We start from the raw sequence: 15172 nt of genomic DNA, 5'->3' as shown, positions 1-15172 counted from the left end.
TCCGCCGGGCCGTCCCTCCCCATCCCTGCCCTCCCCGCCCGCTGCCGCCGCGGCCCAGCGACCCCCGGCCCGGCTCTTCCCCGAACTCCCCGCGGCCGGGACCCCTCCCGCTCCGGGCGGGCGTTCATCACCGGGCGCCGCGGCAGGGGTCGGGGGGGGGGGGGGGAAGGGGGGTCCCGCACGGGGCTGCCCTGGGTCTCCCGGGAGCGGGGGGTGTCACCGGGGCGGGGCGGGCGGCCGGGCCGGCCCCGGCGGGCGGTTCCACCGGCCGCGCCATCGCGGGGGCCCCGCGGGGCGGTGCCGGGGAGCGCCCGGCCCGAGATGGCGGCGCGCGGCAGGTAGCGGGGGCGCGCGACCCGGCCCCGGCCCCGCCATGCACTTCTCCATCCCCGAGACCGAGACGCGCGCCGGCGACGGCGGCGCCGCCTACGTGGTGAGCGGGGCCGGGGCGGAGCGGAGCGGTCCCTGCGGCCCCGGTTCTGGCCAGGCCCGCGGCGGCAGCGCCCAGCGGGGCCACGGCCGCCGTCCCAGCCGTCCGGTGGAGTCGTGCGGCCCGGCAGCCCCGGGGCCGTGGCGTGCGGGGCGTGCAGCCCCCGGCCGGCCGCCACCCCCAGCCAGCACTCTGCTGCCGGTCCCCGCGCCCCGGGGCTGGCAGGGACGGGGCCGGACTCCGAGGGGGTCGGGGGGGGGGGCCCGGGAGGCAGCTGGTGCGGGGCGCTGCGGGCTGGGCCCGCGGCGGGCCAGGGGGGGGCAGCGGGCGGGGGCCCCGTTCAGTCTCCCGGGCCCGGCTCGTCCTGGCCGGCCAGCCCGTCCGGTCCGTTCTTCCCGGCTTCCTGTTTTGCTCGGCGGCCCGTGAACGCCCTCCAGCTCGGTAGCTCCCCCGGGCACGGCCCCCGGGCTGCCGGGGTGACGCTGCTGCCGGGTAGTTGGTGGCCTGGGGACTCCCGGGCACCGGCCCTTCCACGCCGAGGAGGGTCCGGCTGCCTAGAGGTGGCCGTGGGGGCTGGTCCGGGCTGTGCTCCCTGCTGCTCCTGGCATCCCGCTTCTCCCTGCCTGCTGCCATGGGGACCCCTCGCCTGCCCCCTTCGCTGAGACCCCTCTGGGGGATCCCCCTCGTCCTGTTGGGAGCAGAAGGCAGACACGGATGGCAGTCGTGAGTTGTCGGAGGGTGATCTTCCCCCTCTACTCCGATGAGGCCACATCTGGAGTTCTGTATCCGGTTCTGGGCCCCCCTGTACAAAACATGGAGTGACTGGAGAGAGTCTAGCAGAGGGCTGTGAGGATGATGAGGGGACTGAAACACCTCTGTCAGGGAAGGCTGAGATACCTGGGTCTGCTCAGCCTTGGCAAGAGAAGACTGAGAGGGGATCTTGTAAATGCTTATAAACATCTAAAGGGTGGGTGTCAGGAGGATGGGACCAGACTTTTCAGTGGTGCCCAGTGACAGTGGGCACAATGAGCAACACAGGAAGTTCCATCTGAACATGAAGAAAAACTTACTGACTTTGATGATGACAGAGCACTGGAACAGGCTGCCTACGGCTGCTGTGGAATCTCCTCTGGAACTACTCAAAACCCATCTGGGCACGACCCTGTGCCACCAGCTGTATGTGACCCTGCTTGAGCAAGGGGTTGGACTAGATGATCTCCAGAGGCCACTCCCAACCCCCACCATTCTGTGACTGTGGAGGGATCTGGTGATCCCCAGGCAGCTGCAGTCACACAAGGCCCAGAGCAAGCGCCTGAGGTACCTTCAACCCAGTGCTCTTTGCCCTCAGGTGCTGTGATAGCTCCTTGGGCCAGGGAGGGCCTTGTCTCCACTGTCAGGGGGGAGCTCTGGGTCTGGGCAGGAGCTCGTGACTGCCCGGAGAGCCCTCCCTGGGGACAGGGAGCCACAGTCCCCATGTTTCCTGAGCTGTGCCTGGGCAGGCAGGGGTGCTGCCTGGGCCACCCAGCATCCATCCTGGTCCCTCTGCAGGGACCCTGGGCAGCTTCCAACCCTTTGGCTTGGCAGATGGTGTGAGAAGGCGGTGTGAGCTCCAGCATGTGCTGGGCCAGTGTGGCCTGGGCAGATGCCTCCACCAGCCTCAGGCAGCCCTGCTCTGGGCCAGGAGGATGCCTGGAGCTTCAAGCCACAGGAGGTGCCTGCTTGAGCTGCCATCTCTGGCTGGGAGCAGAGCTGTCCCAGAAGGGTCCCACTGGCCTGCAGGACTGCACCGTCACTGACATGTCTTCAGAGGGACAGCACAGAGGAACCCTTTGGTGCTGTTGTACTTATGTGTGCAAGTTATGGAATCATGGAATTGTTACGGTTGGAAAAGACCTTTAAGATCATCAAATCCAGATATTAACCCAGCACTGGCAAGGCCACCACTAAACCATGTCCCTCAGCACCACATCTTTATGGCTTTGAAATCCCTCCAGGGATGGGGACTCCACCACTACCCTGGGCAGCCTGGGCCAGGGCCTGACAACCCTTTTCCATGAAGAAATTGTTCCCGATATCCAGTCTAAACCTCCCCTGGCACAACTTGAGGCTGTTTCCTCTTGTCCTGTTTCTTGTTCCTTGGGAGAAGAGACTGACCCCCCTGGCTCCAACCTCTTTCAGGGAGTTGTAGAGAGTGAGAAGGTCTCCCCTCAGCCTCCTTTTCTCCAGGCTGAACACCCCCAGTTCCCTCAGCTGCTCCTCATCATACTTGTTGCTCCAGACCCTTCCCCAGCTCCGTTGCCGTTCTCTGGACAAGATCCAGCCTCTCAGTGTCCTTCTTGTGAGGGGCCCAAAACTGACCCCAAAATTTGAGCTGTGGCCTCACCAGTGCTGAGCACGGGGGAATGATCCCTGTCCTGGTTCTGCTGGTGACACTAGTGCTTACACAAGCTGGAATCCATCCTCGCTGATGTGTAGCCCTTGAGTGCTGCCAGCTGCCCCTCCAGGCCCTGGCCATGCTGGTGGCCATGGCTATGCCCTGTTGGGGCTCCCCTAGGCTGGCCTGTTTCCCCCCATCTGGACTGGCCCCCAGGCCCTTCCATCCCCAGCACTGCGATATGACCGGTGTCTCTCCCTGCAGGCCTACAACATCCATGTGAACGGGGTGTTGCACTGCCGAGTGCGCTACAGCCAGCTCCTGGGGCTGCACGAGCAGGTAGGGAGCTGTCCCCAGCCCTGGGGTGGGGGCAGAGCACCCACCACCTCCCCAGTGACTCCCGCACCACTCTGCTCTCTTTCCAGTTAAGGAAAGAGTATGGCGCTAATGTGGTCCCAGCCTTTCCCCCAAAGAAGATCTTCACCCTCACCCCGGCAGAGGTGGAGCAGCGGCGGGAACAGCTGGAGAAGTACATGCAGGCTGGTAAGCTGGGTCTGCCCCATGCTGTGGCTCGGGCCCGGTTGCCCTGGCTCCGTCGCTCTGGGCACTGTGGCACTGCCCCCTTTGCTGGGGCCCATCTTGGAGCTCCCAGTCCTGCTCTGGTCTTAGCTGGCCTTGCCAGCTCCCCTGCCCCAGCCCCTTCCCTGCGCTGGTAGAGCTGGAGACTCGCTGGTGCCTCCAGCTGCGGCTCTGCCTGCTGCATACACCTCAGCTGCAGGCTCTGGGGGGCTGCAGGGCAGATGGGTATTGGGGTGGGTCCCTGCCCCTTCCCACCTCATGGCTGGCTTCCTGTTCACCTTCCACCCCCAGTGCGGCAGGACCCGACGCTGGGAGGCAGTGAGACCTTCAACAGCTTCTTGCGCAAGGCCCAGCAGGTGAGGGGGGGGCAGGAGCTGCTGGATGTGGGGGGTGGGCTGCTGGGGCTGCTGGCACAGGGTGAGTGCTGACAGCCGGGGCCCTCAGACCATGGGGTAGTCTGAGGGTGGTCAGTGGTGAAGGATCCAGGGTGTTAAATCCTCTTTTTCTCCTGCAGGAGACACAGCAGATACCCACAGAAGAGGTCGTGCTGGAAGTGATGCTCTCTAATGGCCAGAAGGTCAAGGTCACCATCCTTACCTCGGACCAGACAGAAGATGTCCTTGAGGTGCTGAAGCTCTTGTGCTGGGCAGGACCAGCTCCTCCTGCTGGGTTCTATGGTTTCCCACACGTGCAGGAGTTCCCTCAGTCATTCCTCATGATGTCCCCACCCCAGAGCAGGGCTGTCACTGGGGGCAGAAGAGTGGTGGAGCTGGAATGGATGGGCCAGTGTGCTCCTGTCCCTCTCTGGCCCCAGACTAATGGCCAGCTGGCCCCAGATGTTTCACGGTGGCAGTGGTCCCCTAGGTCCCACTTGTCCCCCCACCCTGGCCCCCACTGCAGCAGAGGTGCTGCCCTCCAACATGCAGGCTGGATCCTGCCATGGGGTAAGGATGTGGAAGTGGTGACCTCCTGCTCTTGCTCCCAGGCTGTGGCTTCCAAGCTGGATCTGCCAGATGACCTGGTTGGCTACTTCAGCCTCTTCTTGGTGAGAGAGACCAAGGATGGAGCTTTCTCCTGTGAGTAGAGCATGCTGGAGCCCCTGGAGGGTTGCAGTGGGACATGGGCCCCACACCCTGCCCTGGGCGAGAGCTGTGTGCTTGGACCCCCTTGCCCTTCCCAGGATGAGGGCATCCAGTGGCCTCCCCCGGGGTGTCCTGGCTGTCAGGGGGTCCAGTGGGCTCTCCTGGGGTGCCCTGGCTGTTGGGGGGGTGAGTCTGGTGGGCTCCCCTGCCCCAGGCTGCTGTTGAACTGCTGTTTCCCTGCAGTCGTGCGGAAGCTGCAGGAGTTCGAGCTGCCGTACGTGTCGGTCACCAGCCTGCACAACCCCGAGTTCAGGATCATCCTGCGCAAGAGGTCGGTGGCAGGGCTGGAGGGTCAGCAGTTGTGGGAATGGTGGGGGGCTGTCTGGGGGTCCCTACATTGCAGAGGATCCCACCCCTCCTGCCACCACTGCCTGCGGGGTGCTTTGTTTCTGGGAACACACCTGGGGGTCCCTGCCCATGACACTGGGGACCAGGTTCCTCTGCTGGGCTTGGCCCCTGTTCCCGCTTTCCCAGGGCCCTTGCTGCCTCTGAGAGGGCGAGCTGGCCATGGCAACCTATGGCTTCTGTGGAGGGCTGGCCACAGTGCCTTGTCCCACTGTGGGGGGGTGTTTGTCCATGGCCGTCTGGAGCTAGGGAAGAGGTTGACCCTTGCAGTTCCCTTCTAGCTACTGGGACTCCTCCTATGACGATGATGTGATGGAGCATCATGTGGGGCTGAACCTGCTCTATGCACAGGTGAGGGTTGGTGTGGCCCAACTAAGCAAGGAGGGACTGTGGCTGTGGAGGGTCTTGGGTGGCCCTGGGCCCAGCTGCTCACCGTCCTCTGCATCTTGGTAGACGGTGTCGGACATTGAGCATGGATGGATCCTTGTCAACAAGGAGCAGCACCGGCAGCTAAAGTCCCTGCAGGAAAAAGTCTCCAAGAAGGAGGTAGGGAAGTGGACAATGCTGTGACTGGTGCAGTCCCCACACCAGACCGGCCCTGCAGGTGGATGTGCTGTGCTGAGCTAGTTGCCTGTTCCTGGCCCTCTGTGCTGAGTTCCCCTGGCTCTGCCCGCAGTTCATCCGCCTGGCACAGACCCTGAAGTACTACGGCTATCTCAAGTTCGACCCTTGTGTCACCGACTTCCCCGAGAAGGGCTGCCACGTCGTTGTCAGCGCTGGCAACAACGAGCTCAACTTCCAGGTGCGGCTGCCGAGTGAGCAGATCAAGGAGGGCAGCTTCAAGGTCACACGCATGCGGTGCTGGCGGGTCACGTCCTCGGTGAGTGCTACTTGCTCCGTGGGGCTGGTGGGACCCGGTGGCACTGGGCTGGGCTGGCAGCTCTCCCCAGCACAGGCGCTGACTTTGCCACCTGCTTCCAGCCCAGCTGGCTCAGAGAGGGTCCAAGTCATGCTTTGGGGCTGAGGGGGTCACTGGCGTGAGGACATTTGAGGGGCTCTGCCCCTGCTTGGCCAGGGGACCTGGTGGTGCCCTTTTGCTCTGCTCTGTTGAGACCCCCCTGCAGTGCTGGGTCCAGCTCTGGGGTCCGCAGCACAAGAACATGAAACTGTTGTAGTGAGTCCAGAGCAGGCCACGGAGATGATGTAGGGGCTGGAGCAGCTCTGCTCTGGAGACAGGCTGAGAGAGTTGGGGTTGTTCAGCCTGGAGAAGAGAAGGCTCTGAGGAGACCTTCCAGGACGGGCTCCAGGAAAAGCTGGGGAGGGACTTTTGACAAGACCAGGGAGTGACAGGATGAGGGGGGATGGCTTTAAATGGGAAGAGGACAGATTCAGCCTAGATGTAAGGAAGAAAGAGGTTTGCCAGAGAGGTGGTGGATACTCCATCCCTGGAAACATCCTAGGTCAGGTTGGATGAGGCTCTGAGCAACCTGATGTAGTTGATGATGTCCTTGCTCACTGCCGAGGGGTTGGACTAGACGGCCTTTGGAGATCCCTTCCAACCTGAACCATTCCATGATTCTGTGAAGGCCAGTGGGAGCTCGTGTCCCATACCTGGCTAGGGGCTGCCCTTAGCATGGAGCCCTGGGAACCTGGCTGTGTTTCCTCAGGATGCTTCCAGCCTCAGCCTGTGCCCTTGCAGGTGGCAATGAGCAATGGCTCCTCGGGGAGCAGCCCGGGGAAGTCCGAGGTGAAGCTGGAGTTGGCTTTCGAGTATCTAATGAGCAAGGACCGGCTGCAGTGGGTCACCATCACCAGCCCACAGGTAGGACAAGGATGGTGGATGTAGGAGAGGGCTGGTTTGGTTTCAGCATGGCATGGTGGGAAGGCTGTGGGGTGCTTGGAGCCTTCTGACACCTCTCCATTGCAGGCCATCATGCTGAGCATCTGCCTCCAGTCCATGGTGGACGAGCTGATGGTGAAAAAGTCTGGAGGCAGCATCCGCAAGGTGAGGTTTGTGGCTGGATGTTCGCTCTGGGATGGGATCCTCTCCTGCCCCTGTGACTCCCTGGGGTCTAGGCTGGGCCCTGCTTGCTCTCCTCGGGACAGGGCCAGCTGAAGGATCCCCAGGGGCTGTCTTAACCACTGGAGCCACCTGTGGGGACTCTGTGGCTCAGCTGAGCTCCTCCCATGCAGATGTTTCGCCGGCGGGCAAACGGGGCTCTGCGACGCTCGGACAGCCAGCAAGCTGTGAAGTCACCCCCACTGCTGGTGAGTAGGACCCTGCAGGGAGGGGAATGTGCCCATGGGCTCTGCTGCCTGCCAGAGACCAGAACCCACCACCCCAGAGGGGCTGCTCTCTCCTTGGAAGGGCTGGGGCAATCCCAGAGGACTGCAGTGCACCACAGCCATAGTCCTGGGAATTGGTCCTGGAGCCAAACTACCTAGGAAGGGGAGGGAGGGTGACCTGGTCTTACCCTGGGAGGGTGAGCGGTGACTGAGGGCTGGCAAGTGGTGAGAAGGGTGGGTGGTGTGTCCATGACTGTGTCTCTGACCACGTCCATTCCCTGACCGTGCCATCCCCACAGGACTCGCCTGACGCTTCCCGGGAGCCAATGGCGAAACTCTCGGTGAGTTGTGTGCAGGTGTAGTGTCACTGTCACCCCCCGAGCGAGCCGGGGGGCGCAGCGGTCCTCCCTAACATCTCCCCTCTCCACAGAGCAAGCTCACCTCTGTCAGCCTGCGTGGGATCAGCCACTCCAGCTCTTCCAATGACGTGGGGGCTAACAACTTCCACGGCAATTATGCCTTTGAGGGCATCGGTGACGAAGATCTGTAGTGTCCCCCCCCCCATCCCAGGGCAGCACCCAGGGCCTTTGCTGAGGAATGTACAACCTGCAGACAGGTTGCAATCAACGTGCCTCTCACCTGCTACATCCACCTCCCCCTGCTCCCCCTGGGCTGGGGAACTTGCCCTCAGCCCACCATTGCCTTCAGGGCAGGGGTAGCTGAACTCCTGCTGCTGGCTCCAGCTGGGAGAGGGGCTTGTTCCTGGGGCTGCACTGGCCCAGCCCAAGCCCTGGAGCCGCATCCTGGGGCCTGGCCCAGCACAGGGGGCAGAGCTGCCCCTTCCCCAGCTGGGAGGGCCCAGCCTGAGAGCCCAGCCACCCTGGGGGGCTGGGGCAGCCGGGCGGTGGCACCGAGCCACCCTCCTGAGGCTCCATAATGCCAAATTAGCGTTTAGGTTTCTGCTCAGAGACAGACCGCAGTAAACGGTCTCCAGGGGGCTCTGCGCAGGGCCCCTCTCTAACCTGCTCATAGACTCCAGCGTAATCTAGGCTTGTAACCACGTATCTCCTGCTGCTCAGACCGACCAGAGCATTAATGGACAGTAACCAATGTTTACACACTGCAATGATGATTAAAAAGGATCCTGATTGGTACCAGGCTGTCTATTGGGGGGTGGCCACTGTCCCTCCCCTCCCCACACACCTTGCCAGCCCCATGCTGTCCTCGCCTGAAGCAGAACAAGGCCCCCAGGGAGAATAGCAGATAACAAAACCGACTGTTTAATGCTTTTATACACAATATAAATTACACTGACCGGCATGGCAGCAGCCATGGAACCAGTCCTGTTTCCCCCCCCCTCCCCTTTTTTCCCAAAACTCCGGCAGAGGAAGGCTCTGACAGGCAGGAACAGGCAGGAATGGCCACACTGCTGCTGGGGCAGGGGCCAGAGCCTGGCAACTGAGCCACCAGTCCTGGCTTTGCCCTGTGTGGGCAGGATAGGGCTGCTGGAGACCCTGGTGGGCCCTGCATAAGGCAGCCTCGAGCCCCCTGTGGAGTATGCTGCCCGTCTCTCCCCCAGGGAGGGCAGGAGCCGTTGCGGAGATGCCCCAGGGCTGAGGCACCCCCGGCCCAGCATGGGGTTGGTCACCCCCACTGCTGGGCTAAGTGCTGTCTCAGGGCAGGGCTGTGCCCACAGCTGGAGGGGCCAAGAGGGCTTTGGCATTGCGCGGGTTCACCCAGCTCTCGGCCGTGTGGCCATGGATCTTCTGGTGACGCTTGTAGTTGTCCCAGTGGCCAGTGGTGTAGGAGCAGTTCTGGCACTGGAAGGGCTTCTCGCCCGTGTGCCGCAGCATGTGCCGCTTCAGGTTCATGCTCTGGTTGCAGCTGTAGCTGCAGAGGCTGCACTGGAAGGGCTTGTCACCCGAGTGGATGCGCCCGTGACGCTTGAGGTTGGCCAGGTTGCCGCAGGCATAGTCGCAGAGCTGGCACTTGTAGGGCTTCTCGCCCGTGTGCACTCGCTGGTGCCGCTTCAGGTTGTCGAGGTGGGCAGAGGCATAGGGGCAGAGCGGGCAGACGAAGGGCTTCTCCCCACTGTGCGTCTTCATGTGCCGTGCCAAGTGGTTGGGGTAGTGGGTGACGAAGGGGCAGAGGCTGCAGGCGAAGCCCTTGTCCCCAGCACCTTTGCGGGGGCTGGCGCCCGGCTCGGTGCCCAGCACCGCCAGGCTGCAGCGCCCGCAGACCTGCTCAGCCAGGCCCTCATCCTGTGCGAAGCCGTCGTCCAGCACCAGCCCGCACATGCGGCAGGTGAAGGGGAAGAGCAGCTCAGGCAGCGCGGCTGCTTCCTCGCCACGCAGCCGAGCGCAGCCAGGCAGAAAGGGGCCAGTACCACTGCCCACGTGCAGGCCCAGCTCCGGCAGCAGCGGCTCTGCGGGACAAACACCAACGGGGCTGTCAGCAGGGCAGCACTCAGCTCTGCTGGGGTGACAGCGCCGTGGCTGATGGCACGTGCCGCCATGCTGATGGCAGGGTGTGTGCCTTGCCCCTTCTCCAGCGCCGTGGGCATGCCGCGTTGGTCCCCCACAGCAGCTCTCCCCCCCAGACTCCCCCTCTTTACCTGGGTCCTTGTCCCGCCGGTGCGGCCCCTCGCTGTCTGGCAGGCGGTGGCTGAGCATGTGCCGCTTCAGGTTGCGGCTTTGGTTGCAGCGATAGTCACAGGCAGCGCACTGGAAGGGCTTGTCCTGGCTGTGGACCCGCTCGTGGCGTTTGAGGTTGCCCAGGCTGCTGCAGGCGAAGCTGCAGCACGTGCAGCGGTACGGCTTCTCCCCGGTGTGCGTGCGCAGGTGGCGGGTCAGGTTCACCAGCTGGGCCGAGGCGTAGGCACACTGCGGGCAGGCAAAGGGCTTCTCCCCGTTGTGTGTCTTCATGTGGCGCTTGAGGTGGCTGGAGTAGTGGGAGGCGAAGGGGCAGAGCTGGCAGGAGTAGACGATGCGCTGGCCACGGCCGCCCTCGGCGCCTGAGCACTGCAGGCAGCTCTGGCCCAGGCTGGCTGCCAGCTGCAGCCCGCACTGGGGGCACGGCAGGGCGGCGGGGCCAGGCTCCCCCCCTTCCTCAGGGTCACTCTCCACGCTCAGCTGCTGGTAGCCCGAGGAGCAGTCGTCGTCGCTCAGGGTGTACGCTGGGATGGCGATCTTCCCCACCAGGGTGTCTGCTGAGGAGACCATGGGGATGGGACGGTGTCAGCACTCTCGGCACAGGCACAGCCCCACTGCTTGTGCCACCATCCTGAGGAGGGGACCACAGCCAGGAGGGGCCAGCCAGCTGCGCCCACCTCAGTAGCACCCGCTGCACTGCTCACAGCAGGGTGAGGAGCCTCATGGCCATGACACCCCCTGCTGCAGGGCCTGTCCCAGGCACCTTGAGACATGCTGTAACCCTACCCTATGGCTGGCTGAGCCAGGTGACAGCCCACAGTCAGAACCCCACACCAGGAAGGGTGGGGGGTGAGGAGCACAGGGCAGGGTTCGACAGCCAGCACCCACTGGCACTGCCGAGCCCAGCTGGTAGAAAGCAGTGATGGCATTGCCTGACCCAGGCAGAAGGGCTGGATGCCCAAAACATTTCCCCAAGCCTGTGCCACTACCCCAAGTCCTGGAAGCAGCAGCTGGTCCAGCTGCCATGACTGACACCATGGGGCTCCAACACCAGCCCCCTCCATCATGTGGGAAAACACCTTCCCCAGCCCCATAGTGGCAAGAGAATAATGGAATGGTTTGGGTTGGAAGGGACCTTAAAGATCATCCAGTCCCAACCCCCTGCCATGGGCAGGGACACCTCCCACTAGACCAGCTTGCTCCAAGCCCCATCCAACCTGGCCTTGAACAGTGCCAGGGATGGGGCAGCCACAGCTGCTCTGGGCAACCTGGGCCAGTGTCTCACCACCCTCACAGAAGGAATTTCTTCCCATTATCTAGGAAAAAAAGAGAAGCCTGTGCCAGATCTCTCAGAGGGCATTTCTGTGCCTAGCTGGGAACAGACCCATCCTCCTGCAGACCCCAGGGTATCACCCGTGCCCTGCGAAGGGATGACGGGAGCGGAGCCTATCGCCCTGTGTCCTAGATGTTTCCGCAGGCTGGTGCTTGGGGCTGGAAGGGCAGTGATGTGGAGCCGAAGCCTTGCCACTACCAGCCTCAAGCTGTCCCCATGCTGTGCCTGACCTGGAGCTTGCAAGACCCCACAGCCACCCACTGCCTTGGGAAGCAGCCTGGGTTGTCCCCTTTGCTGCTGCCCACCCAGAGCATCCAGCTCCCAGAGCCCCAGGGGTACAGCTGCTCTTGGGCTGCAGAATGTGGCAGCCCTGCTCCCTTGCCACAAACTCAGACCAGGCTATTGCCAGAAACCCTTGGCCCTGCCTTGAGCCCGATGCTCAGGGACTCCCATGCTCCTGCACTGACCCCGTGGTCCAGCAGTGCCACTGTCCTGTCGCCTGAGTGCAGCTGTGCCAGCACTCCCCGGGGAGTGATGCTCAGCTGGCCCAAAGTCCGGCCCGGGAAGCGAGCAGCAGGGAGCAGGGCTGTCGGAGGGATGGCCCCGGCTCAGCTCCCTGCACCGTGCCGGTGGGCAGGACCCCAGAATCCGGGGGGGGCAGCAGAGCCCTGCCCCGGCGGCTCGGGAACGCGGGATCCTGGGCAGAGCGGCAGGGCTGGCTCAAGGGGACAGCGCGGTGACCGGCCCTGGGGTCCCACAGCAGCCGGGGGGGCACGACGTGCCTGGCGGGACCGTAACGGGGGGGGGAGCGCCGGTGCCAGGCTGGCAGGGACCAGCAGCGCGGACTCCAGCGGGAAACGGAACCTCACCCCGCGGGAGGGAACCGCTCTCCGGGCCGGGGCAGTCACCGAGCAGGAGCGCTGCCGGGGAGGCGGCGGCCGGATGGGGCCAAGTACCGGCACCGACACGGCCGGGGAGCCAGGACGGGCGGGCCGGGCCGGGCCGGGCCCGGAGGGCGGCACGCACCTGGCGGTCCCTTCTGGAAGGGCAGGCCGCGGCCCAGCAGCGGGTCGCCGGGCAGCACCAGCGCCGCTCCCGCCGTCTCCTCGGGGCCGTCCTTGGCGTCCGCTGCAACACACCGAGCGCCGCGGGTCACGGCCGGGCCGCCGCCGCCGCCGCCGCCCCGCCCCGCCCCGCCGCGCACTCACCCTTCACCGGCTGCGGGTGGCTCTGCTTCCGCCGGGGCATCGTGGCCGGCCCCCGCCCCGGCCCGGCCCCGCCAGCCGCCCCCGCCAGCCCGGGGCGGCCGCCGCCGCCCCGCCTCGACCGGCCACTTCCGCTTCCTGTCGCAGCAGGGAGGTGGGGGCAACGCCGGAAGCGGAACGGGGGCCCGGAAGCGGGCGCAGGGGGGACCCGCCGGGGCAGGGCTGTACCCGCCCGGTGCCGAACCGGGGCCCACGCCGCGGCGGGGGGGGCGGGGGGAGGGGGCGGGAGGGACCGGTGGGGCGGGGCCAGAGCGGGGGGCGGGGCCAGATGGGGCGGCCCGGAGAGGGGCGTGGTCATGACGCGGGTGGGGGCGTGGTCGAGATGCGGGGCGGAGCAACCCCCGGCGCTGCGGGCGGTAAAAGTGGGCGTGGTCGGGGAGGTGGGCGTGGTCCGTTCACGGGGCGTGGCCGCGGCGGGGGCGTGGCCAGCGGGGGCGACGCGCGGGCTCCGTGCCGGGGGACCCGTGTCCCGGGGCGGGGGGTGATTCCCCGGGCGGGGGGTGATTCCCGGGGCGCAGAGCCAGGGGAGCGTCGTGGTGGTGCCTGCGAGCTGGGGCCTGGGCCCATCAGCGGTGAGAGAAGCGCCGCCCGGTGCCTCGCACGGCTGTGCCGGTGTGCTGGGCTCTGGTTTCAGCTCTGCCATCTCGAGGGGGAGCGAGTAGACGCTGCGGCCAAGACTAAATAACCACAGGGAAGAAGCAGCCTGTGAGAAGGTTAGTCCATACTGCACGTGCTCAAAAAGAAAGTTCAACCACAGGACACGCCAGAGCGACCCCTGAAGACCACTGAAGACCCCCAGAGCCACGAAGAGGATGGATAATTAGGATGCAAATATTATAATTAATTTCCAGGAAACAGAATGAATGTGTAAAGTCATTCTGGGAAATCTAAGGCACGTGTGCACTGTTGAACAATGTCAGCTTTGCTTGTTGTGACTTAGGACATGCACGTTAGGAGGAACAAGCCTCTGTGCGTCCAGAGCTGTAGTAAATGATGCCTGTCCTCTGAAACTTGAAGTCAAGTGTCAGAGGTTTCTTTCCATGACTGAACTTTACAATATCAGTAGCTGGAAAAGACCCTTAAGGTCACCAAGTCCAACCATTAACCCAGCACTGCCAAGGCCACCACTAAACCATGACCCTCAGCACCACAGCTACACAGCTTTGAAATCCCTCCTGGGCAGCCTGTACCAGGGCCTAACAACCTTTTTCCATGAATAAATTGTTCCCGATATCCAATCTAAACCTCCCCTGGCACAACTTGAGGCTGTTTGCTCCTGTCCTATCACTTTTTCTTTGGGAGAAGAGACCAATCCCCCTGGCTCCAACCTCCTTTCAGGGAGTTGCAGAGAGCAAGAAGGTTTGCCCTCGACCTCCTTTTCTCCAGGCTGAACACCCCCAGTTCCCTCAGCTGCTCCTCATCACACTTCTGCTCCAGACCCTTCCCCAGCTCCGTTGCCCTTCTCTGGACACGCTCCAGCCCCTCAATGTCCTTCTTGTCATGAGGGGCCCAAAACGGACCCTAGGATTTGAGCTGTGGCCTCACCAGTGCCAAGTACAGGGGGGTGGTCCCTGCCCTGGTCCTGCTGGCCACAATAGTGCTGATACAAGCCAGGATGTCATTGGCCTTTGTTGGATCCACACCTATTTTCTTCCCTGGCTCTTTTCCCTATGCTTGCTTACTGGAAGCACAAAGCACTTTAAAACTGCAAAGCTCAACACCCCTGAGAAACATCTGGTGCCTAGAATAGACACAAAGTCTGGGTGAAGATCCAGTGGTCTGTGTTCTCATGGTACGGAGGAAGAACATGGAATGCAGTGAAGGCTGCTTATCCCATTCTCACGCTTACCATAGCAGTTATCTACTGCTTTGCAGAAGGCACCAAGGAAGTAATAAATGTTTTGTGCCACTGCTAAAAGCTGAGCACAAGGAGCAATGCTTTGACTACAGTTCCACCCCCACACTTTGCTCAGTAGCAGTGAACAAGGTATAAATATCATCCCTACTTCGGTCCTAATCTGTGGGACAAGAATTCAAGACCAAGTCATCGGATCAGCTCAACAGGTTTGTCCCGCTCGCCCTCCCCAGAAGGGGTGGACACCTTTTGGGAAGATCTGTGGCCTTGGCCATGCCGAGTGCTTTCCCTGGGAGACTGACTGTGATCACAGTCATGTTTTAGAGCTGGAGACCGATTCTGCAGCCTAGTGCATTTATCACTGGCAGTCTTGAAGAATCTGTAAATGAAATAAACTCTGCTATTTGTGCATCTGACGGTGTCTTGTGAGAGCAACTGGACCAGCTCAGTTGTTCCTGCAGCTGGTGTCAGACCCGTAGTCACAGCAGTAACTGGCATATCTATTAAGAGCTGAGTCCAGTCACTCCTAGCCCCTCTAATCTCTGAGGACTGGCTAGAAGCCAAGGGAATTGGCCAAGAAGGCCAATGGCATCCTGGGGTGTATTAGAAAGGGTGTGGTTAGTAGGTCAAGAGAGGTTCTGCTCCCTCTCTATTCTGCCTTGGTGAGGCCACATCTGGAGTATTGTGTCCAGTTCTGGGCCCCAAAGTCCAAGAAGGACAGGGAACTGCTTGGCGCAGAGCCACAGAGATGATGAAAGGAGTGGAACATCTACCTTATGAGGAAAGGCCGGGACAATACAGGGATCAAAACAGTTCAGGTATGGACACATTATCACTGGAGAGCCACTAGGCAGAGGGTCTTAAGCTCAGGGTCACCAAGGAAGGGGCTCCAAGATTACATGGGATGCACCC

General features: G+C 62.8%; 2 protein-coding genes across 4 annotated transcripts; one reads left to right on the top strand and one right to left on the bottom strand.

Moving 5' to 3' along the window:
* Window positions 1-207: 207 nt before the first annotated feature.
* SNX17 (sorting nexin 17) lies at window positions 208-8310 on the top strand. Its single transcript, XM_051614775.1, has 15 exons — window positions 208-433; window positions 3069-3143; window positions 3230-3347; window positions 3675-3739; window positions 3898-4008; window positions 4369-4459; window positions 4709-4796; window positions 5152-5221; window positions 5324-5416; window positions 5547-5750; window positions 6570-6692; window positions 6798-6875; window positions 7064-7138; window positions 7456-7497; window positions 7587-8310. The coding sequence occupies exons 1-15, from the start codon at window positions 374-376 to the stop codon at window positions 7704-7706; spliced, it is 1413 nt and encodes a 470-aa protein (XP_051470735.1). The 5' UTR covers window positions 208-373; the 3' UTR covers window positions 7707-8310.
* Window positions 8311-8430: 120 nt separating this feature from the next.
* ZNF513 (zinc finger protein 513) lies at window positions 8431-12466 on the bottom strand. 3 transcript variants are annotated; one of them, XM_051614771.1, is made up of 4 exons: window positions 12349-12466; window positions 12167-12268; window positions 9771-10361; window positions 8431-9581 (listed from the first exon to the last, which is right to left on the bottom strand). In XM_051614771.1, exons 1-4 carry the CDS (start codon window positions 12386-12388, stop codon window positions 8830-8832), a joined length of 1485 nt encoding a protein of 494 aa, XP_051470731.1. In that variant the 5' UTR covers window positions 12389-12466; the 3' UTR covers window positions 8431-8829. The 3 variants fall into 3 exon arrangements, with proteins under 3 accessions (XP_051470731.1, XP_051470732.1, XP_051470733.1); XM_051614772.1 differs by lacking the exon at window positions 12167-12268 and having other exon boundaries at window positions 9771-10364; XM_051614773.1 differs by lacking the exon at window positions 12167-12268.
* Between the last annotated feature and the right edge of the window lie 2706 nt (window positions 12467-15172).

This window comes from Apus apus, chromosome 3, assembly GCF_020740795.1.
Source record: "Apus apus isolate bApuApu2 chromosome 3, bApuApu2.pri.cur, whole genome shotgun sequence".
NCBI classification, from domain to species: Eukaryota; Metazoa; Chordata; class Aves; order Apodiformes; family Apodidae; genus Apus; species Apus apus.
This window is presented reverse-complemented; position numbering and strand designations above follow the sequence as displayed.